The sequence below is a fragment of the Amphiprion ocellaris genome, chromosome 19 (genome assembly GCF_022539595.1).
Source record: "Amphiprion ocellaris isolate individual 3 ecotype Okinawa chromosome 19, ASM2253959v1, whole genome shotgun sequence".
In the NCBI taxonomy this organism is placed as follows: Eukaryota; Metazoa; Chordata; class Actinopteri; family Pomacentridae; genus Amphiprion; species Amphiprion ocellaris.
In genome coordinates this window covers 23,800,107-23,822,489 of record NC_072784.1, presented here as the reverse complement: position 1 = coordinate 23,822,489, position 22,383 = coordinate 23,800,107, and the positions used below count along the sequence as shown (strand labels likewise).

Sequence of the window (22,383 nt, the reverse complement as noted above, 5' to 3'; positions counted from 1 at the left end):
GGCTAAGGAGAGAGTAGAATTCAGTCAGCAGGAGTAACTGATGCTTTGATGATTTTAATCCAATTCATAAAATAGTCTTAGACCTCTCAGTTGTTTGTAGAGATGGCACAAACAGTAGCTAGAGCAGATTTTACTAAGTTGTTGATGGTACTAAAGAGATCTCTTTGGTTATGTTTTTTATATAGTGAGATAATCAGATTTAAGAAATCGGACAGCCTCTCACTCTTTATGAGTAAATTAAAGCAACTCCCTAATATGCAGCAGATGAATGAGAAGTTTAGACTTTTTCCACTGTCAGTGCTTCAACATTCTCTTTTTACATTCTTTTTGTTTCATTTTATTTTCAGTTTTCAAATGTTAACATCACAACACAAATGAAAAATAGGTTATGTGCAGACACCTACGTGCATGCGCACACACACACACACACACACACACACACACACACACACACACACACACACACACACACACACACACACACACACACAAACTATCCATCCATTATCTTCACACCGCTTAATCCTCATTAGGGACAAGAAAAATCCTGGGAAGGCCAGGGCGCGGACTGGGGATCTTCTACCTGCAAGGCGAAAGTGCCAACCACCAAGCCACTGCACACACAAACTAGATGACTGGAAAAATCAAATTTAAAAAAAGGCTGCTAACCTTGAAATAAAGGAGAAATCCAAGGCATGCTGTTCTCTATAAAGTTGACATCATAGTAACATTTAGGAAGTGAAGGTAACCAAATTAGCATGTCCCGCATGCTCCGGCGGCCGCAGCGGTGGCGTCCTGGCAGCAGCAGCAGCAGCAGGAAACTTGTTGTTGCGGACCTTTGGCACCCTGGGGATAGTAGACGGTCTCGTTGCGCCTGACACAGGCTCAATCAGGGCCCTGCCCAGCTGTTCCAGGAACAACTTTTGCTTTTTGAGTTTCCACTCATCCATTCGGGGTGAAGTTCGCGCCAAACGACAAACGTGTTGTAGGCCGAGATGTCCACTATGTTGTGGAATAAGGCCATGGGCCAGCGACACCTTTTTTTTCTACAACTGTAGGTGGCCACGACCTTGTCAAGGTTGTCCACCCCTCCCTTGGTACGATTGTACTTGAGAATGGCAGTGGGTTTCCCTCCTCCTCCTCCTCTTCCTCCTCCTTCTCGTAATTGTCCTCCTGCAAGCCCTGGTGGATGGGCGGCGGCGGCGACGACGCTCTGATCCATGGTGAGAATGAGGACGCTTTTGTTCTTCTTTGCCAAGTATGAGATCAGTCAAGGCCGAGGGCCTCCTCCTCCTCCTCCTCCCGCCTCCGTGGCGGTCGTGACCATCGAGGAGAACACCGCCCTGCCCTTCCAATCGAGCATTTCCGGCAGGATTTCAAGTCTGTTGCGCCAAAGGGTACCGAGCATGGCGAGTCCTCGTTTCCTGAAGAGGCAGACCGCGAGCTGGTGTGAGATGAAAAAGTTGTCGCATGTCACGGTCCTACCCAAACCCAGCCCCTGCGTCAGGTCCATAACGACGCAACAAGCTAGGTTCTTCTCCAGCGGACCTCAGTTGTCGGGGTTTCCCAGGTACATTTGCATCTGCCACGTGTAGCTGGACTTGGCGTCGCAGGCGACCCATATCTTGAGCCCGTACCTGGCCGGTTTGTTGGGCATGTACTGCCTGAACGGACATCGGCCTGTGTTGTTGTTGTTGATGTTGTTTGGTGAGCAAGGAAAGAGGAGAGGAGAGGAGATAAAAGGGAGTGATTATTATTATTATTATTATTAATAATAATAATTTCATTATGAGCTACCAAAGACGCAACTGTAACACACACACACACACACACACACACACACACACACGCATGCACGCACGCACAAAAAAACCCTTACGTCTGAATGGGACCAGCCTCTCGTCTACGGTGACATCGGGGCCTGGGACGTACATTTCCGGCAACCTGGTTCGCCACAGGTCCCACACGTGTCTCACGGCAGCCAACTTGTCCGAGCCAATGCGTCGCCTGGACTGTCTGGTCCTTCGGTCATCAAACCGTAGCACGCTACAGTATGCTCTGAATGTCTTTAGCGACATGCTGGACCGCAACAGTGGTCGTCCTGTGTTGGGATCCCAGAGACTCTCGCAGGCTTCGCCTCTGGACCTGTAGATGCCGGAGAGAATGAGCAAGCCCAGGTACGCTCGAAGCCACGTCCTGTCCATCCCTCTCCATCCATCCGGGGCTCGGGCTCTACCCTCCACCTTGAGATTGGTCATTTTGATCACCGTGTCCTGGATGTCCGGGTGGAGGAACGCCAGGAACGTGGAGACTATTGTCTTTGGCCGCGTCTTTGGCAAAGGCTGTGGGTCCCGGCGCTGGGTGGAGGTGAAGATCATCGCCGTTGTTGTCGTCATCATCATTTATCCCCGGGGAACCTGGGCACTGGGCTTCGCCATCTCCGTTGCTGGGCGCGCTCCTCGGGCTCGGTTGTGCTCCTCGTTGGGCTTGTCCCCTCCTGTCCCGGGGATCGAGCTGCTGGAGCGGTGTCCATCGCACGTCGGTGGTTCCTTCGTCTGACTCTGGAGGGTCAGAGGAGGCCGTTTCAGTTCTAGGACTCTGCTCTGAGGTTGTTGTTTTTCTTGTTGGTGGTGTGGTTGCTGTTGTGCAGTAGCAGCAGCAGTAGTCGTGGTAGCAGCAGCAGTATCTTTTCCCCCGTTCCCGACGAGGTTTTGAGGTTTTTCTTGTTGTTGTTTTTGTTTTTGTTGTTGTTGTTGTTGGCGGTGGTGCTGCTGTTGCTGTTGTGCAGTAGCAGCAGCAGTCTCGTTTCCCCCGTTCCCGACGAGGTTTCAAGTTTTTTTTGTCATTGTTGTTGTTGTTGTGCAGTAGCAGCAGTAGTCTCAGGGTCTCCCACAGTCCCGACGGGTTCGCGGGTCCCGAGAGCAGGGTCTGAGCATGAACATATTATCCTCTTCCTCCTGCTCATCCTCAGTCCCCATCTCCTTGTTGTATCCTCTATTGGTGGCCTGCTATCCGGGTCTGAGGAGAGCCCCATGGTCGCGAATAAGGGAAAAGATCCAGTCAATCTCTCTCACGTGTAGGAGGTGGGTGGGGTCGGTGGGGTTCACCGTCGTGTTTTTATTGTTTCGTTTACCCTGACCAACCGCCCCCAATGACCGGCTTTTCTTCCTCCTGACCGACCGGGTCTTGCTTCTTTGGTTTTTTTTTTGGTCTGGTTTGGTTTGGTTTTTGTTTAGCCCGACTGACGGCCTTCTTCCTCCCGACCGACCAGGTCTTGCTTTTTTTTTTTTTTTTGGTTTGGTTTGCTTTGGTTTGGTTTTCGTTTAGCCCGACCAACGGCTTTTCTTCCTCCCGACCGACCGGGTCTTGCCTTTTTTTTTTTGGGTGGTGGTTCGGTATAGTTTTCATTTAGCCTGACCAATCAGTCTTTCTTTCTTTCTTTCTTTCTTTCTTTCTTTCTTTCTTTCTTTCTTTCTTTCTTTCTTTCTTTCTTTCTGTCTTTCATAGAAAACACACACACAAAATAAGACAAAACACCACAACCATAGATGTATTCTGGTGTGGTGGTCACATACAGTTGTTTTATTTTGTTATAGTTGCTCACGTTGGCTGAAAACATGTCAAACACAACTTGTCACCGTAAACAGCGACTCCCCCCAGGGTCCTTTTTTCTGTTCTTGTTCTTCTTTTTTGTCTCCTCCTCCTTCTCCTCCTCCTCCTTCTTGGTCCAAGTCACTCTCGTCTCCTCCTCAATGTCAAACAAGTCAAATCTGCTCTCGGTCATCGTCGTGAGCATGTACCATATGTGATTTTGGGTAGCTTTGCCTATGTTGCTCATGTCCATGACATCCTGATCCAGAGCGTGCCTGTTTCCCTCCGGGCAGCACTCCTGGGCTTTGACCTTGAGTTTGAGCTCGAGGTCGTCTGTGATCTCCCCTGAGAAACACAGGTCCAGCTGCTCTTCTGTCAGGTCCATGAGTAGTGACTGGTCGAAAGGCTCTGGACGGGGTCGCCCCGTGGCCGTGCCTAGAGTGCTCCTGGCTTTGGCGCACAGGTTGTTCAGTTTGACCAAATTTTTGTAATACTGCGGGTGCAACAATGGAGACTCAAAGATCTCGTACACAGCGGCCTTGAGCCAAAGGTGGTCTCCTTTCACCATGATCAAATCTGTTAGCTTGTCCCAGCTCGACACCATTACCTTGCGGCCTCCCGGTCACACAGCCAGGCCACTTTGTGGAACATCGGCAGCTCCGCAGCAGCGTCGGGGATCGGTATGTGTTTCTGTTGTTGCTGCTGCTGTTCCTCCTCATCGCTCTTGGTATTGCTGTCGTTGTAGCCGCTTTCATAGCCATCGTCACATCATTGTCGTCGCTACAATCGACATCGCTGTCGTCGTCATCGCTGTCTGATTGCAATGGCTCACCCGTGACCGTGTCACGTCGCGTCTCCGAAGCCTGGCTGTCTGTGCTCCTGCCGCTTCATCTTTTGTTGTTGGTGTTTCTCCCTCCTTGGGTTACTGGCAGACTCTCTGGCTGCTTTTTGATGATGATTATATTCCCTACCTCCCTGCTCATCCACCCCCTCCTTCTCTCTGTCCCGTCTCTCCCTTTCTCTCTCTCTCTCACTCTCACTCTCTTGTACGTGTACGGGAGTCATAAATAATAATAATAAAAAAAAAACACGTTCTGAAGGGGGCTGCACAGTGACGTAGTGGTTAGCACCTTCGCCTTGCAGCGAGAAGATCCCTGGTTCGCGTCACGGCTTTCCCGGGATCTTTCTGCATGGAGTTGTTCTCCCTGTGCATGCGTGGGTTTTCTCCGGGTACTCTGTCTTCCTCCCACAGTCCAAAAATATGCTGAGGTTAATTGATCGTTCTAAATTGCCCATAGGTGTGAATGTGAGAGTGATTGTTTGTCTCTGTATGTAGCCCTGCGACAGACTGGCGACCTGTCTAGGGTGTCCCCTGCCTTCGCCCGAGTCAGCTGGGATAGGCTCCAGCCCCCCCGCGACCCTAGTGAGGATTAAGCGGTGTATAGATAATGGATGGATGGATGGACGTTCTGAAGGAGTGGATGTCTGGTACCCTACAAACCTGGGGGCGATAACACCCCCAGCGAGGCTGCAGTGACGTGAACTTCATGTTCTCAAACAAATTTCTTCTTCAGAATGACTTGAAATGTGATAAATATGAAGGCAAATGATGTTTCAGTTGATTTGGGTTGAAGGAATTGCGGGGACAACATATTTTACCTAAATGTGCATTTCAGCTCAGGAACACCATTTTAAGCGCATAAAAATCATGACGGCTACAGTGACATGTACTTCATGTTTTCAAACAAATGTCTTCTTCAGAAAAACTTGAAATGTGATAAATATGAAGGCAAATGATGTTTGAGTTGGTTTAATTTAAAGGAAGTGCGGGGACAACATATTTTTCCAAAATGTGCATTTGAGCTCAGGAACAGCATTTCAAGCACATAAAAGTCATGATGGCTGCAATGACGTACTGCATGTTTTCAAACAAATGTCATTCTCAGAATGACTTTGAAATGTGATAAATATGAAGGCAAATGATGTTTAAATTGATTTGTTTTGAAGGAATTGCGCGGACAACATATTTTACCAAATTGTGCATTTGAGCTCAGGAACAGCATTTGAAGGGTATAAAAGTCATGAAGTCTGCAGTAACGAGAACTTCATCTTCTCAAACAAATTTCTTTTTCAGGATGGCTTGAAATGTGATACAGATGAAGGCAAATGATGTTTCAGTTGGTTTAATTTAAAGGAATTGCGGGGACAACATATTTTTACCAAAGTGTGCATTTCAGTTCAAGAACAGCATTTTAAGCGCATAAAAATCATGAAGGCTGCAGTGACGTGAACTTCATGTTGACACACAAATTTCTTCTTCAGAATGACTTGAAATGTCATAAGTATGGAGGCAAATGATGTTCAAGTTGATCTGGTCTGATGGAATTGCAGGGACAATATATTTTACCAAAGTGTGCATTTCAGCTCCAGAACAGCATTTTCAGCACATAAAAATCATTGAAGGCTGCAGTGACATGAACTTCATGTTCACACACAAATGTCTTCTTAAAAATGACTTGAAATGTGACAAATATGAAGGCAAATGATGTTTAAAGTGATTTGGATTAAAGGAATTGCCGGGAACACGTATTTTACCAAAGTGTGCATTTCAGTTCATGAACCCCATTTTAAGGGTATAAATACCATGAAGGCTGCAGAAACGTGAACTTCATGTTGACACACAGAGTTGTTCGTCAAAATGTGTTGATGTGGGATAAATATGAAGGCAAATGATGTTTAAGTTGATTTGTTTTGAAGGAATTGCGCGGACAACATATTTTACCAAATTGTGCATTTGAGCTCAGGAACAGCATTTGAAGGGTATAAAAGTCATGAAGTCTGCAGTAACGAGAACTTCATCTTCTCAAACAAATTTCTTTTTCAGGATGGCTTGCCAGATGAAGGTAAATGATGTTTCAGTTGGTTTAATTTAAAGGAATTGCGGGGACAACATATTTTACCAAAATGTGCATTTCAGTTCAGGAACAGCATTTTAAGCACATAAAAGTCATGACGGCGGCAGTGACATGTACTTCATGTTTTCAGACAAATTTCTTCTTCAGAATGACTTGAAATGTGATAAATATGAAAGCAAATGATGTTTAAAATGATTTGTTTTAAAGGAATTGCGGGGACAACATATTTTACCAAATTGTGCATTTGAGCTCAGGAACAGCATTTGAAGGGTATACAAGTCATGAAGTCTGCAGTAACGAGAACTTCATCTTCTCAAACAAATTTCTCTTTTAGGATGGCTTGAAATATGATACAGATGAAGGCAAATGATGTTTCAGTTGGTTTAATTTAAAGGAATTGCGGGGACAACATATTTTACCAAAATGTGCATTTCAGTTCAGGAACAGCATTTTAAGCACATAAAAGTCATGACGGCGGCAGTGACATGTACTTCATGTTTTCAGACAAATTTCTTCTTCAGAATGACTTGAAATGTGATAAATATGAAAGCAAATGATGTTTAAGATGATTTGTTTTAAAGGAATTGCGGGGACAACATATTTTACCAAATTGTGCATTTGAGCTCAGGAACAGCATTTGAAGGGTATACAAGTCATGAAGTCTGCAGTAACGTGAACTTCATGTTTTCAAACAAATTTCTTCTTCAGAATGACTTGAAAAGAGATAAATATGAAGGCAAATGACGTTTAAATTGATTTGATTTGAAGGAATTGCGGGGACAACATATTTTACCAACGTGTGCATTTCACTTCAAAAACTGCATTTTAAGCGCACAAAACTCATGAAGGCTGAAGAAACGTGAATTTCATGTTTTCAAACAAATTTCTTCTTCAGAATGCCTTGAAATGTGAAAAATAAGAAGGCAAATGATGTGTAAAGTTGATTTGTTTTGAAGGAATTGCGGGGATAACATAGTTTACCAAATTGTGCATTTGAGCTCAGGAACAGCATTTGAAGGGTGTAAAAGTGATGAAGTCTGCAGTAACGAGAACTTCATCTTGAACAAATTTCTTTTTCAGGATGGCTTGAAATGTGATACAGATGAAGGCAAATGATGTTTCAGTTGGTTTAATTTAAAGGAATTGCGGGGACAACATATTTTACCAAAATGTGCATTTCAGTTCAGGAACAGCATTTTAAGCACATAAAAGTCATGACGGCGGCAGTGACATGTACTTCATGTTTTCAGACAAATTTCTTCTTCAGAATGACTTGAAATGTGATAAATATGAAAGCAAACGATGTTTAAGATGATTTGTTTTAAAGGAATTGCGCGGACAACATATTTTACCAAATTGTGCATTTGAGCTCAGGAACAGCATTTGAAGGGTGTAAAAGTGATGAAGTCTGCAGTAACGAGAACTTCATCTTCTCAAACAAATTTCTTTTAGGATAGCTTGAAATATGATACAGATGAAGGCAAATGATGTTTCAGTTGGTTTAATTTAAAGGAATTGCGGGGACAACATATTTTACCAAAATGTGCATTTCAGTTCAGGAACAGCATTTTAAGCACAAAAAGTCATGACGGCGGCAGTGACATGTACTTCATGTTTTCAGACAAATTTCTTCTTCAGAATGACTTGAAATGTGATAAATATGAAAGCAAATGATGTTTAAGATGATTTGTTTTAAAGGAATTGCGGGGACAACATATTTTACCAAATTGTGCATTTGAGCTCAGGAACAGCATTTGAAGGGTGTAAAAGTGATGAAGTCTGCAGTAACGAGAACTTCATCTTGAACAAATTTCTTTTTCAGGATGGCTTGAAATGTGATACAGATGAAGGCAAATGATGTTTCAGTTGGTTTAATTTAAAGGAATTGCGGGGACAACATATTTTACCAAAGTGAGCATTTCAGTTCAAAAACTGCAATTTTAAGCGCATAAAACTCATGAGAGCTGAAGAATTTCATGTTTTCAAACAAATTTCTTCTTCAGAATGACTTGAAATGTGATAAATATGAAGGCAAATGATTTTTAAATGTATTTGTTTTGAAGGAATTACGGGGACGACATATTTCTACCAAAGTGTGCATTTCAGTTCAAGAACAGCATTTTAAGCGCATAAAAATCATGAAGGCTGCAGTGACGTGAACTTCATGTTGACACACAAATTTCTTCTTCAGAATGACTTGAAATGTCATAAGTATGAAGGCAAATGATGTTCAAGTTGATCTGGTCTGATGGAATTGCAGGGACAATATACTTTACCAAAGTGTGCATTTCAGCTCCAGAACAGCATTTTCAGCACATAAAAATCATTGAAGGCTGCAGTGACATGAACTTCATGTTCACACACAAATGTCTTCTTAAAAATGACTTGAAATGTGACAAATATGAAGGCAAATGATGTTTAAAGTGATTTGGATTAAAGGAATTGCGGGGACAACATATTTTACCAAAGTGTGCATTTCAGTTCATGAACCGCATTTTAAGGGTATAAATACCATGAAGGCTGCAGAAACGTGAACTTCATGTTGACACACAGAGTTGTTCGTCAAAATGTGTTGATGTGGGATAAATATGAAGGCAAATGATGTTTAAGTTGATTTGTTTTGAAGGAATTGCGCGGACAACATATTTTACCAAATTGTGCATTTGAGCTCAGGAACAGCATTTGAAGGGTATAAAAGTCATGAAGTCTGCAGTAACGAGAACTTCATCTTCTCAAACAAATTTCTTTTTCAGGATGGCTTGCCAGATGAAGGCAAATGATGTTTCAGTTGGTTTAATTTAAAGGAATTGCGGGGACAACATATTTTACCAAAATGTGCATTTCAGTTCAGGAACAGCATTTTAAGCACATAAAAGTCATGACGGCGGCAGTGACATGTACTTCATGTTTTCAAACAAATTTCTTCTTCAGAATGACTTGAAATGTGATAAATATGAAGGCAAATGATTTTTAAATTGATTTGTTTTAAAGGAATTGCGGGGAAAACATATTTTACCAAATTGTACATTTAAACTCAGGAAAAGCACTTTAATCACATAAAAATCATGAAGGCTGAAGAAACGTGAACTTCATGTTTTCAAACAAATTTCTTCTTCAGAATGACTTGCCAGATGAAGGCAAATGATGTTTCAGTTGGTTTAATTTGAAGGAATTGCGGGGACAACATATTGTACCAAAGTATGCATTTCAGTTCAAAAACTGCAATTTTAAGCGCATAAAACTCATGAGGGCTGAAGAATTTCATGTTTTCAAACAAATTTCTTCTTCAGAATGACTTGAAATGTTATAAATATGAAGGCAAATGATGTTTAAATTGATTTGTTTTGAAGGAATTGCGGGGACAACATATTTTACCAAATTGTGCATTTGAGCTCAGGAACAGCATTTGAAGGGCATAAAAGCCATGAAGTCTGCAGTAACGAGAACTTCATCTTGAACAAATTTCTTTTTCAGGATGGCTATACAGATGAAGGCAAATGTTGTTTCCGTTGGTTCATTTTAAAGGAATTGCGGGGACAACATATTTTACCAAAGTGTGCATTTCAGTTCAGGAACAGCACTTTAAGCGCATAAAACTCATGAAGACTGCAGTAACGTGAACTTCATGTTTTACAAACAAATTTCTTCTTCAAAATGATTTGAAATGTGACAAATATGAAGGCAAATGATGTTCAAGTTGATTTGGTTTGAAGGAATTGCGGATCCTTTAACCTTGATGGCCAGGCCGTGTTCACCGGCCGCCAGTTTATATCCCAGAAGACCCCAATGAAGATTAAAAACTTTGGAACCACGAGTCCCTTGCCCGGATGCGGGTCACCGGGGTCCCCCCCTGGAGCCAGGCCCGGGGGTGGGGCTCGATGGAGAGCGTCTGGTGGCCGGGCTTCTTCCCACGGGGCCCGGCCGGGCACAGCCCGAAGAAGAGACGTGGGACCCCCCTCCAGCAGGCCCACCACCCGCAGGAGGGGCCATAGGGGTCTGGTGCCATGTGTGTTGGGTGGTGGCCAGGGGCGGGGAGCCTGGCGTACCGACCCCCGGCTACACAAGCTGGCTCTAGGGACGTGGAACGTCACCTCTCTGGCGGGGAAGGAGCCTGAGCTGGTGTGCGAGGCTGAGAAGTTCCGACTTGATATAGTCGGCCTCACCTCGACACACAGCAGGGGCTCTGGAACCAGCCCTCTCGAGAGGGGTTGGACTCTCTTCCACTCTGGAGTTGCCAATGGTGAGAGGCGCCGAGCAGGGGTGTCAATACTCATTGCGCCTCGGCTCGGTGACTGTGTGTTGAAGTTTACCCCGGTGGACGAGAGGGCGGCCTCCCTTCGCCTTCGGGTGGGGGGACGGTTCCTTACTGTTGTTTGCGCCTACGGGCCGAACAGCAGTTCGGAGTATCCGCCCTTTCTGGAATCCTTGGAGGGGGTGCTGGAGGGCGCCCCTTCTGGGGATTCCATAGTTCTGCTGGGGGACTTCAACGCTCACGTTGGCAATGACAGTGAGACCTGGAGAGGCGTGATTGGGAGGAACGGCCCCCCCGATCTGAACCCGAGTGGTGTTCTGTTATTGGACTTCTGTGCTCGTCACAGATTGTCCATAACGAACACCATGTTCAGGCATAAGGGTGTCCATATGTGCACTTGGCACCAGGACACCCTAGGCCGCAGTTCGATGATCGACTTTGTTGTCGTATCGTCGGACTTGCGGCCGCATGTCCTGGACACTCGGGTGAAGAGAGGGGCGGAACTGTCAACTGATCACCACCTGGTGGTGAGTTGTCTCCGATGGTGGGGGAGGATGCCAGTCAGACCTGGCAGACCCAAACGGATCGTGAGGGTGCGCTGGGAACGTCTGGCGGAGTCCCCTGTCAGAAGGAGTTTCAACTCCCACCTCCGGTCAAACTTCAACCATGTCCCGAGGGAGGTGGGGGACATTGAGTCCGAGTGGACCATGTTCCGTGCCTCCATTGCTGAGGCGGCTGATCGTTGCTGTGGCCGTAAGGTGGTCGGTGCCTGTCGCGGCGGCAATCCCCGAACCCGTTGGTGGACACCGGCGGTAAGGGATGCCGTCAAGCTGAAGAAGGAGTCCTATCGGGCCTTTTTGGCCTGTGGGACTCCGGAGGCAGCTGACAGGTATCGGCTGGCCAAGCGGGCTGCAGCTGCGGCTGTCGCCGAGGCAAAAACTCGGGTATGGGAGGAGTTTGGCGAGGCCATGGAAAACGACTTCCGGACGGCTTCGAAGAGATTCTGGTCCACCATCCGGCGTCTCAGGGGGGGAAAGCGGTGCACTGTCAACACTGTGTATAGTGGGGATGGTGCACTGCTGACCTCAACTCGGGACGTTGTGAATCGGTGGGGGGAGTACTTCGAAGACCTCCTCAATCCCACCGACACGCCTTCTGATTCAGAAGCGGGGCCTGGGGTCTCGGGGGTGGATTCTCCCATCTCTGGGGTCGAAGTCGCCGAGGTAGTTAAAAAGCTCCTTGGTGGCAGGGCCCCGGGGGTGGATGAGATCCGCCCGGAGTTCCTCAAGGCCCTGGATGTTGTGGGGCTGTCCTGGTTGACACGCCTCTGCAACATCGCGTGGACATCGGGGGCAGTGCCTCTGGATTGGCAGACTGGGGTGGTGGTCCCTCTTTTTAAAAAGGGGGACCGGAGGGTGTGTTCCAACTATAGGGGGATCACACTCCTCAGCCTCCCCGGGAAGGTCTATTCAGGGGTACTGGAGAGGAGGATCCGCCGGATAGTCGAACCTCGGATTCAGGAGGAGCAATGTGGTTTTCGTCCCGGCCGTGGAACTGTGGACCAGCTCTACACCCTCAGCAGGGTCCTTGAGGGTGCATGGGAGTTTGCCCAACCAGTCCACATGTGTTTTGTGGATCTGGAGAAGGCTTTCGACCGTGTCCCTCGGGGAACCCTCTGGGGAGTGCTCCGGGAGTACGGGGTAACGGACCACCTAATACAGGCTGTCCGTTCCCTGTATGACCGGTGCCAGAGCTTGGTCCGCATCTCTGGCAATAAGTCGAACTCGTTTCCAGTGAGAGTTGGACTCCGCCAGGGCTGCCCTTTGTCACCGATTCTGTTCATAATTTTTATGGACAGAATATCTAGGCGCAGCCAGGGTGTTGAGGGGGTCCGGTTTGGTGACCTCAGGATTCCGTCACTGCTTTTTGCGGATGATGTGGTCCTGTTGGCTTCATCATGCCAGGACCTCCAACTCTCACTGGATCGGTTCGCAGCCGAGTGTGAAGCGGTTGGGATGAGGATCAGCACCTCCAAATCCGAGTCCATGGTCCTCAGCCGGAAAAGGGTGGAGTGCACTCTCCGGGTCAGGGATGAGGTCCTGCCCCAAGTGGAGGAGTTTAAGTACCTCGGGGTCTTGTTCACGAGTGAGGGAAGGATGGAACGAGAGATCGACCGGCGGATTGCTACGGCCTCCGCAGTAATGCGGGCGCTGTACAGGTCCGTCGTGGTAAAGAGGGAGCTGAGCCGAAAGGCGAAGCTCTCAATTTACCGGTCGATCTACGTTCCTACCCTCACCTATGGTCACGAGCTTTGGGTAGTGACCGAAAGAACAAGATCGCGGGTACAAGCGGCTGAAATGAGTTTCCTCCGCAGGGTGGCTGGGCTCTCCCTTAGAGATAGGGTGAGAAGCTCGGCCATCCGGGAGGATCTCAGAGTAGAGCCGCTGCTCCTCCGCGTAGAGAGGAGCCAGATGAGGTGGCTCGGGCATCTAATTAGGATGCCTCCTGGACGCCTCCCTGGTGAGGTGTTTAGGGCACGTCCCACTGGGAAGAGGCCCCGGGGAAGACCCAGGACACGCTGGAGAGACTATGTCTCCCAGCTGGCCTGGGAACGCCTTGGGGTCCCCCGGGAGGAGCTAGATGATGTGGCCGGGGAGAGGGAGGTCTGGGCTTCCCTCCTAAAGCTGCTGCCCCCGCGACCCGACCCGGATTAGCGGTAGAAGATGGATGGATGGATGGATGGATGGAATTGCGGCTACAACATATTTTACGAAAGTGTTCATTTCAGTTCAGGAATAGCATTTTAAGGGTATAAATACCATAAAGGCTGCAGTAACGTGAACTTCATGTTTTCAAACAAATTTCTACTTCAAAATGACTTGAAATGTGATAAATATGAAGACAAATGATGATTAAGTTGATTTGGGTTGAAGGAATTGTGGCGACAACAAATTTTACCAAAATGTACATTTAAGCTCATTAAAAGCACTTTAATCACATAAAACTCATGTGGGCTGTAGTGACGTGTACTTCATGCTTTCAAATCAATGTCTTCTTCAGAATGACTTGAAAAGTGATAAATATGAAGGCAAATGATGTTTACATTGATTTGATTTGAAGGAATTGCGGGGACAACATATTGTACCAAAGTGTGCCTTTCAAATCAAAAACTGCATTTTAAGCGCATAAAACTCATGAAGGCTGAAGAAATGTGAACTTCATGTTTTCAAACAAATTTCTTCTTCAGAATGACTTGAAATGTAAAAAATATGAAGGCAAATGATGTTTAAATTGATTTGATTTGAAGGAATTGCGGGGACAACATATTGTACCAAAGTGTGTATTTCAGTTCAAAAACTGCATTTTAAGCGCACAAAACTCATGAAGGCTGAAGAAACGTGAATTTCATCTTTTCAAACAAATTTCTTCTTCAGAATGACTTGAAATGTAAAAAAATATGAAGGCAAATGATGATGAAGTTGATTTTGTTTGAAAGAATTGCGGCTACAACATATTTTACGAAAGTGTTCATTTCAGTTCAGGAATAGCATTTTTTAAGGATATAAATACCATAAAGGCTGCAGTAACGTGAATTTCATGTTTTCAAAAAATTTCTTCTTCAAAATGACTTGAAATGTGATAAATATGAAGGCAAATGTTGATTTGGGTTGAAGGAATTGTGGCGACAACATATTTTACCAAAATGTACATTTTAACCTCAGGAAAAGCACTTTAATCACATAAAACTCATGTGGGCTGTAGTGACGTGTACTTCATGCTTTCAAATAAATGTCTTCTTCAGAATGACTTGAAAAGTGATAAATATGACGGCAAATGATGTTTAAATTGATTTGATTTGAAGGAATTGCGGGGACAACATATTGTACCAAAGTGTGCATTTCAGAACAAAAACTGCATTTTAAGCGCATAAAACTCATGAAGGCTGAAGAAACGTGAACTTCATGTTTTCAAACAAATTTCTTCTTCAGAATGACTTGAAATGTAAAAAATATGAAGGCAAATAATGATTAAGTTGATTTGGGTTGAAGGAATTGTGGCGACAACATATTTTACCAAAATGTACATTTAAGCTCAGGAAAAGCACTTTAATCACATAAAACTCATGCGGGCTGTAGTGACGTGTACTTCATGCTTTCAAATAAATGTCTTCTTCAAAATGATTTGAAATGTGACAAATATGAAGGCAAATGATGTTCAAGTTGATTTGGTTTGAAGGAATTGCGGCTACAACATATTTTACGAAAGTGTTCATTTCAGTTCAGGAATAGCATTTTAAGGGTATAAATACCATAAAGGCTGCAGTAACGTGAACTTCATGTTTTCAAACAAATTTCTACTTCAGAATGACTTGAAATGTGATAAATATGAAGGCAAATGATGATTTGATCATCATTTGCCTCATTTGCAAATCATCAGTTGATTTGGGTTGAAGGAATTGTGGCGATAACATATTTTACCAAAATGTACATTTAAACTCAGGAAAAGCACTTTAATCACATAAAACTCATGTGGGCTGCAGTGACGTGTACTTCATCCTTTCAAATAAATGTCTCCTTCAGAATGACTTGAAAAGTGATAAATATGAAGGCAAATGATGTTTAAATTGATTTGATTTGAAGGAATTGCGGGGACAACATATTATACCAAAGTGTGCATTTCAGTTCAAAAACTGCATTTTAAGCGCAGAAAACTCATGAAGGCTGCAGTAACGTGAACTTCATGTTTTCAAACAAGTTTCTTCTTCAGAATGACTTGAAATGTAAAAAAATATCAAGGCAAATTATGTTTACATTGATTTGATTTGAAGGAATTGCGGGGACAACATATTGTACCAAAGTGTGCATTTCAGTTCAAAAACTGCATTTTAAGCGCATAAAACTCATGAAGGCTGAAGAATTTCATGTTTTCAAACAAATTTCTTTTTCAGGATGGCTTGCCAGATGAAGGCAAATGATGTTTCAGTTGGTTTAATTTAAAGGAATTGCGGGGACAACATATTTTACCAAAATGTGCATTTTAGTTCAGGAACAGCATTTTAAGCACATAAAAGTCATGACGGCGGCAGTGACATGTACTTCATGTTTTCAAACAAATTGCAAGGCGAAAGTGCCAACCACCAAGCCACTGCACACACAAACTAGATGACTGGAAAAATCAAATTTAAAAAAAGGCTGCTAACCTTGAAATAAAGGAGAAATCCAAGGCATGCTGTTCTCTATAAAGTTGACATCATAGTAACATTTAGGAAGTGAAGGTAACCAAATTAGCATGTCCCGCATGCTCCGGCGGCCGCAGCGGTGGCGTCCTGGCAGCAGCAGCAGCAGCAGGAAACTTGTTGTTGCGGACCTTTGGCACCCTGGGGATAGTAGACGGTCTCGTTGCGCCTGACACAGGCTCAATCAGGGCCCTGCCCAGCTGTTCCAGGAACAACTTTTGCTTTTTGAGTTTCCACTCATCCATTCGGGGTGAAGTTCGCGCCAAACGACAAACGTGTTGTAGGCCGAGATGTCCACTATGTTGTGGAATAAGGCCATGGGCCAGCGACACCTTTTTTTTCTACAACTGTAGGTGGCCACGACCTTGTCAAGGTTGTCCACCCCTCCCTTGGTACGATTGTACTTGAGAATGGCAGTGGGTTTCCCTCCTCCTCCTCCTCTTCCTCCTCCTTCTCGTAATTGTCCTCCTGCAAGCCCTGGTGGATGGGCGGCGGCGGCGACGACGCTCTGATCCATGGTGAGAATGAGGACGCTTTTGTTCTTCTTTGCCAAGTATGAGATCAGTCAAGGCCGAGGGCCTCCTCCTCCTCCTCCTCCCGCCTCCGTGGCGGTCGTGACCATCGAGGAGAACACCGCCCTGCCCTTCCAATCGAGCATTTCCGGCAGGATTTCAAGTCTGTTGCGCCAAAGGGTACCGAGCATGGCGAGTCCTCGTTTCCTGAAGAGGCAGACCGCGAGCTGGTGTGAGATGAAAAAGTTGTCGCATGTCACGGTCCTACCCAAACCCAGCCCCTGCGTCAGGTCCATAACGACGCAACAAGCTAGGTTCTTCTCCAGCGGACCTCAGTTGTCGGGGTTTCCCAGGTACATTTGCATCTGCCACGTGTAGCTGGACTTGGCGTCGCAGGCGACCCATATCTTGAGCCCGTACCTGGCCGGTTTGTTGGGCATGTACTGCCTGAACGGACATCGGCCTGTGTTGTTGTTGTTGATGTTGTTTGGTGAGCAAGGAAAGAGGAGAGGAGAGGAGATAAAAGGGAGTGATTATTATTATTATTATTATTAATAATAATAATTTCATTATGAGCTACCAAAGACGCAACTGTAACACACACACACACACACACACACACACACACACACGCATGCACGCACGCACAAAAAAACCCTTACGTCTGAATGGGACCAGCCTCTCGTCTACGGTGACATCGGGGCCTGGGACGTACATTTCCGGCAACCTGGTTCGCCACAGGTCCCACACGTGTCTCACGGCAGCCAACTTGTCCGAGCCAATGCGTCGCCTGGACTGTCTGGTCCTTCGGTCATCAAACCGTAGCACGCTACAGTATGCTCTGAATGTCTTTAGCGACATGCTGGACCGCAACAGTGGTCGTCCTGTGTTGGGATCCCAGAGACTCTCGCAGGCTTCGCCTCTGGACCTGTAGATGCCGGAGAGAATGAGCAAGCCCAGGTACGCTCGAAGCCACGTCCTGTCCATCCCTCTCCATCCATCCGGGGCTCGGGCTCTACCCTCCACCTTGAGATTGGTCATTTTGATCACCGTGTCCTGGATGTCCGGGTGGAGGAACGCCAGGAACGTGGAGACTATTGTCTTTGGCCGCGTCTTTGGCAAAGGCTGTGGGTCCCGGCGCTGGGTGGAGGTGAAGATCATCGCCGTTGTTGTCGTCATCATCATTTATCCCCGGGGAACCTGGGCACTGGGCTTCGCCATCTCCGTTGCTGGGCGCGCTCCTCGGGCTCGGTTGTGCTCCTCGTTGGGCTTGTCCCCTCCTGTCCCGGGGATCGAGCTGCTGGAGCGGTGTCCATCGCACGTCGGTGGTTCCTTCGTCTGACTCTGGAGGGTCAGAGGAGGCCGTTTCAGTTCTAGGACTCTGCTCTGAGGTTGTTGTTTTTCTTGTTGGTGGTGTGGTTGCTGTTGTGCAGTAGCAGCAGCAGTAGTCGTGGTAGCAGCAGCAGTATCTTTTCCCCCGTTCCCGACGAGGTTTTGAGGTTTTTCTTGTTGTTGTTTTTGTTTTTGTTGTTGTTGTTGTTGGCGGTGGTGCTGCTGTTGCTGTTGTGCAGTAGCAGCAGCAGTCTCGTTTCCCCCGTTCCCGACGAGGTTTCAAGTTTTTTTTGTCATTGTTGTTGTTGTTGTGCAGTAGCAGCAGTAGTCTCAGGGTCTCCCACAGTCCCGACGGGTTCGCGGGTCCCGAGAGCAGGGTCTGAGCATGAACATATTATCCTCTTCCTCCTGCTCATCCTCAGTCCCCATCTCCTTGTTGTATCCTCTATTGGTGGCCTGCTATCCGGGTCTGAGGAGAGCCCCATGGTCGCGAATAAGGGAAAAGATCCAGTCAATCTCTCTCACGTGTAGGAGGTGGGTGGGGTCGGTGGGGTTCACCGTCGTGTTTTTATTGTTTCGTTTACCCTGACCAACCGCCCCCAATGACCGGCTTTTCTTCCTCCTGACCGACCGGGTCTTGCTTCTTTGGTTTTTTTTTTGGTCTGGTTTGGTTTGGTTTTTGTTTAGCCCGACTGACGGCCTTCTTCCTCCCGACCGACCAGGTCTTGCTTTTTTTTTTTTTTTTGGTTTGGTTTGCTTTGGTTTGGTTTTCGTTTAGCCCGACCAACGGCTTTTCTTCCTCCCGACCGACCGGGTCTTGCCTTTTTTTTTTTGGGTGGTGGTTCGGTATAGTTTTCATTTAGCCTGACCAATCAGTCTTTCTTTCTTTCTTTCTTTCTTTCTTTCTTTCTTTCTTTCTTTCTTTCTTTCTTTCTTTCTTTCTTTCTTTCTTTCTTTCTTTCTTTCTTTCTTTCTGTCTTTCATAGAAAACACACACACAAAATAAGACAAAACACCACAACCATAGATGTATTCTGGTGTGGTGGTCACATACAGTTGTTTTATTTTGTTATAGTTGCTCACGTTGGCTGAAAACATGTCAAACACAACTTGTCACCGTAAACAGCGACTCCCCCCAGGGTCCTTTTTTCTGTTCTTGTTCTTCTTTTTTGTCTCCTCCTCCTTCTCCTCCTCCTCCTTCTTGGTCCAAGTCACTCTCGTCTCCTCCTCAATGTCAAACAAGTCAAATCTGCTCTCGGTCATCGTCGTGAGCATGTACCATATGTGATTTTGGGTAGCTTTGCCTATGTTGCTCATGTCCATGACATCCTGATCCAGAGCGTGCCTGTTTCCCTCCGGGCAGCACTCCTGGGCTTTGACCTTGAGTTTGAGCTCGAGGTCGTCTGTGATCTCCCCTGAGAAACACAGGTCCAGCTGCTCTTCTGTCAGGTCCATGAGTAGTGACTGGTCGAAAGGCTCTGGACGGGGTCGCCCCGTGGCCGTGCCTAGAGTGCTCCTGGCTTTGGCGCACAGGTTGTTCAGTTTGACCAAATTTTTGTAATACTGCGGGTGCAACAATGGAGACTCAAAGATCTCGTACACAGCGGCCTTGAGCCAAAGGTGGTCTCCTTTCACCATGATCAAATCTGTTAGCTTGTCCCAGCTCGACACCATTACCTTGCGGCCTCCCGGTCACACAGCCAGGCCACTTTGTGGAACATCGGCAGCTCCGCAGCAGCGTCGGGGATCGGTATGTGTTTCTGTTGTTGCTGCTGCTGTTCCTCCTCATCGCTCTTGGTATTGCTGTCGTTGTAGCCGCTTTCATAGCCATCGTCACATCATTGTCGTCGCTACAATCGACATCGCTGTCGTCGTCATCGCTGTCTGATTGCAATGGCTCACCCGTGACCGTGTCACGTCGCGTCTCCGAAGCCTGGCTGTCTGTGCTCCTGCCGCTTCATCTTTTGTTGTTGGTGTTTCTCCCTCCTTGGGTTACTGGCAGACTCTCTGGCTGCTTTTTGATGATGATTATATTCCCTACCTCCCTGCTCATCCACCCCCTCCTTCTCTCTGTCCCGTCTCTCCCTTTCTCTCTCTCTCTCACTCTCACTCTCTTGTACGTGTACGGGAGTCATAAATAATAATAATAAAAAAAAAACACGTTCTGAAGGGGGCTGCACAGTGGCGTAGTGGTTAGCACCTTCGCCTTGCAGCGAGAAGATCCCTGGTTCGCGTCACGGCTTTCCCGGGATCTTTCTGCATGGAGTTGTTCTCCCTGTGCATGCGTGGGTTTTCTCCGGGTACTCTGTCTTCCTCCCACAGTCCAAAAATATGCTGAGGTTAATTGATCGTTCTAAATTGCCCATAGGTGTGAATGTGAGAGTGATTGTTTGTCTCTGTATGTAGCCCTGCGACAGACTGGCGACCTGTCTAGGGTGTCCCCTGCCTTCGCCCGAGTCAGCTGGGATAGGCTCCAGCCCCCCCGCGACCCTAGTGAGGATTAAGCGGTGTATAGATAATGGATGGATGGATGGACGTTCTGAAGGAGTGGATGTCTGGTACCCTACAAACCTGGGGGCGATAACACCCCCAGCGAGGCTGCAGTGACGTGAACTTCATGTTCTCAAACAAATTTCTTCTTCAGAATGACTTGAAATGTGATAAATATGAAGGCAAATGATGTTTCAGTTGATTTGGGTTGAAGGAATTGCGGGGACAACATATTTTACCTAAATGTGCATTTCAGCTCAGGAACACCATTTTAAGCGCATAAAAATCATGACGGCTACAGTGACATGTACTTCATGTTTTCAAACAAATGTCTTCTTCAGAAAAACTTGAAATGTGATAAATATGAAGGCAAATGATGTTTGAGTTGGTTTAATTTAAAGGAAGTGCGGGGACAACATATTTTTCCAAAATGTGCATTTGAGCTCAGGAACAGCATTTCAAGCACATAAAAGTCATGATGGCTGCAATGACGTACTGCATGTTTTCAAACAAATGTCATTCTCAGAATGACTTTGAAATGTGATAAATATGAAGGCAAATGATGTTTAAATTGATTTGTTTTGAAGGAATTGCGCGGACAACATATTTTACCAAATTGTGCATTTGAGCTCAGGAACAGCATTTGAAGGGTATAAAAGTCATGAAGTCTGCAGTAACGAGAACTTCATCTTCTCAAACAAATTTCTTTTTCAGGATGGCTTGAAATGTGATACAGATGAAGGCAAATGATGTTTCAGTTGGTTTAATTTAAAGGAATTGCGGGGACAACATATTTTTACCAAAGTGTGCATTTCAGTTCAAGAACAGCATTTTAAGCGCATAAAAATCATGAAGGCTGCAGTGACGTGAACTTCATGTTGACACACAAATTTCTTCTTCAGAATGACTTGAAATGTCATAAGTATGGAGGCAAATGATGTTCAAGTTGATCTGGTCTGATGGAATTGCAGGGACAATATATTTTACCAAAGTGTGCATTTCAGCTCCAGAACAGCATTTTCAGCACATAAAAATCATTGAAGGCTGCAGTGACATGAACTTCATGTTCACACACAAATGTCTTCTTAAAAATGACTTGAAATGTGACAAATATGAAGGCAAATGATGTTTAAAGTGATTTGGATTAAAGGAATTGCCGGGAACACGTATTTTACCAAAGTGTGCATTTCAGTTCATGAACCCCATTTTAAGGGTATAAATACCATGAAGGCTGCAGAAACGTGAACTTCATGTTGACACACAGAGTTGTTCGTCAAAATGTGTTGATGTGGGATAAATATGAAGGCAAATGATGTTTAAGTTGATTTGTTTTGAAGGAATTGCGCGGACAACATATTTTACCAAATTGTGCATTTGAGCTCAGGAACAGCATTTGAAGGGTATAAAAGTCATGAAGTCTGCAGTAACGAGAACTTCATCTTCTCAAACAAATTTCTTTTTCAGGATGGCTTGCCAGATGAAGGTAAATGATGTTTCAGTTGGTTTAATTTAAAGGAATTGCGGGGACAACATATTTTACCAAAATGTGCATTTCAGTTCAGGAACAGCATTTTAAGCACATAAAAGTCATGACGGCGGCAGTGACATGTACTTCATGTTTTCAGACAAATTTCTTCTTCAGAATGACTTGAAATGTGATAAATATGAAAGCAAATGATGTTTAAAATGATTTGTTTTAAAGGAATTGCGGGGACAACATATTTTACCAAATTGTGCATTTGAGCTCAGGAACAGCATTTGAAGGGTATACAAGTCATGAAGTCTGCAGTAACGAGAACTTCATCTTCTCAAACAAATTTCTCTTTTAGGATGGCTTGAAATATGATACAGATGAAGGCAAATGATGTTTCAGTTGGTTTAATTTAAAGGAATTGCGGGGACAACATATTTTACCAAAATGTGCATTTCAGTTCAGGAACAGCATTTTAAGCACATAAAAGTCATGACGGCGGCAGTGACATGTACTTCATGTTTTCAGACAAATTTCTTCTTCAGAATGACTTGAAATGTGATAAATATGAAAGCAAATGATGT

General features: G+C 45.5%; 2 protein-coding genes across 2 annotated transcripts; both read right to left on the bottom strand.

Annotated features, from left to right (window-relative positions):
• Positions 1-520: 520 nt before the first annotated feature.
• Positions 521-4,597, bottom strand: LOC129347645 (piggyBac transposable element-derived protein 4-like). Its single transcript, XM_055005423.1, has 2 exons — positions 1,880-4,597; positions 521-1,680 (listed from the first exon to the last, which is right to left on the bottom strand). Exons 1-2 carry the CDS (start codon positions 2,400-2,402, stop codon positions 1,550-1,552), a joined length of 654 nt encoding a protein of 217 aa, XP_054861398.1. The 5' UTR covers positions 2,403-4,597; the 3' UTR covers positions 521-1,549.
• Positions 4,598-15,957: 11,360 nt separating this feature from the next.
• LOC129347557 (piggyBac transposable element-derived protein 4-like) lies at positions 15,958-21,701 on the bottom strand. The gene is made up of 2 exons (XM_055005074.1): positions 17,169-21,701; positions 15,958-16,969 (listed from the first exon to the last, which is right to left on the bottom strand). Exons 1-2 carry the CDS (start codon positions 17,689-17,691, stop codon positions 16,839-16,841), a joined length of 654 nt encoding a protein of 217 aa, XP_054861049.1. The 5' UTR covers positions 17,692-21,701; the 3' UTR covers positions 15,958-16,838.
• Between the last annotated feature and the right edge of the window lie 682 nt (positions 21,702-22,383).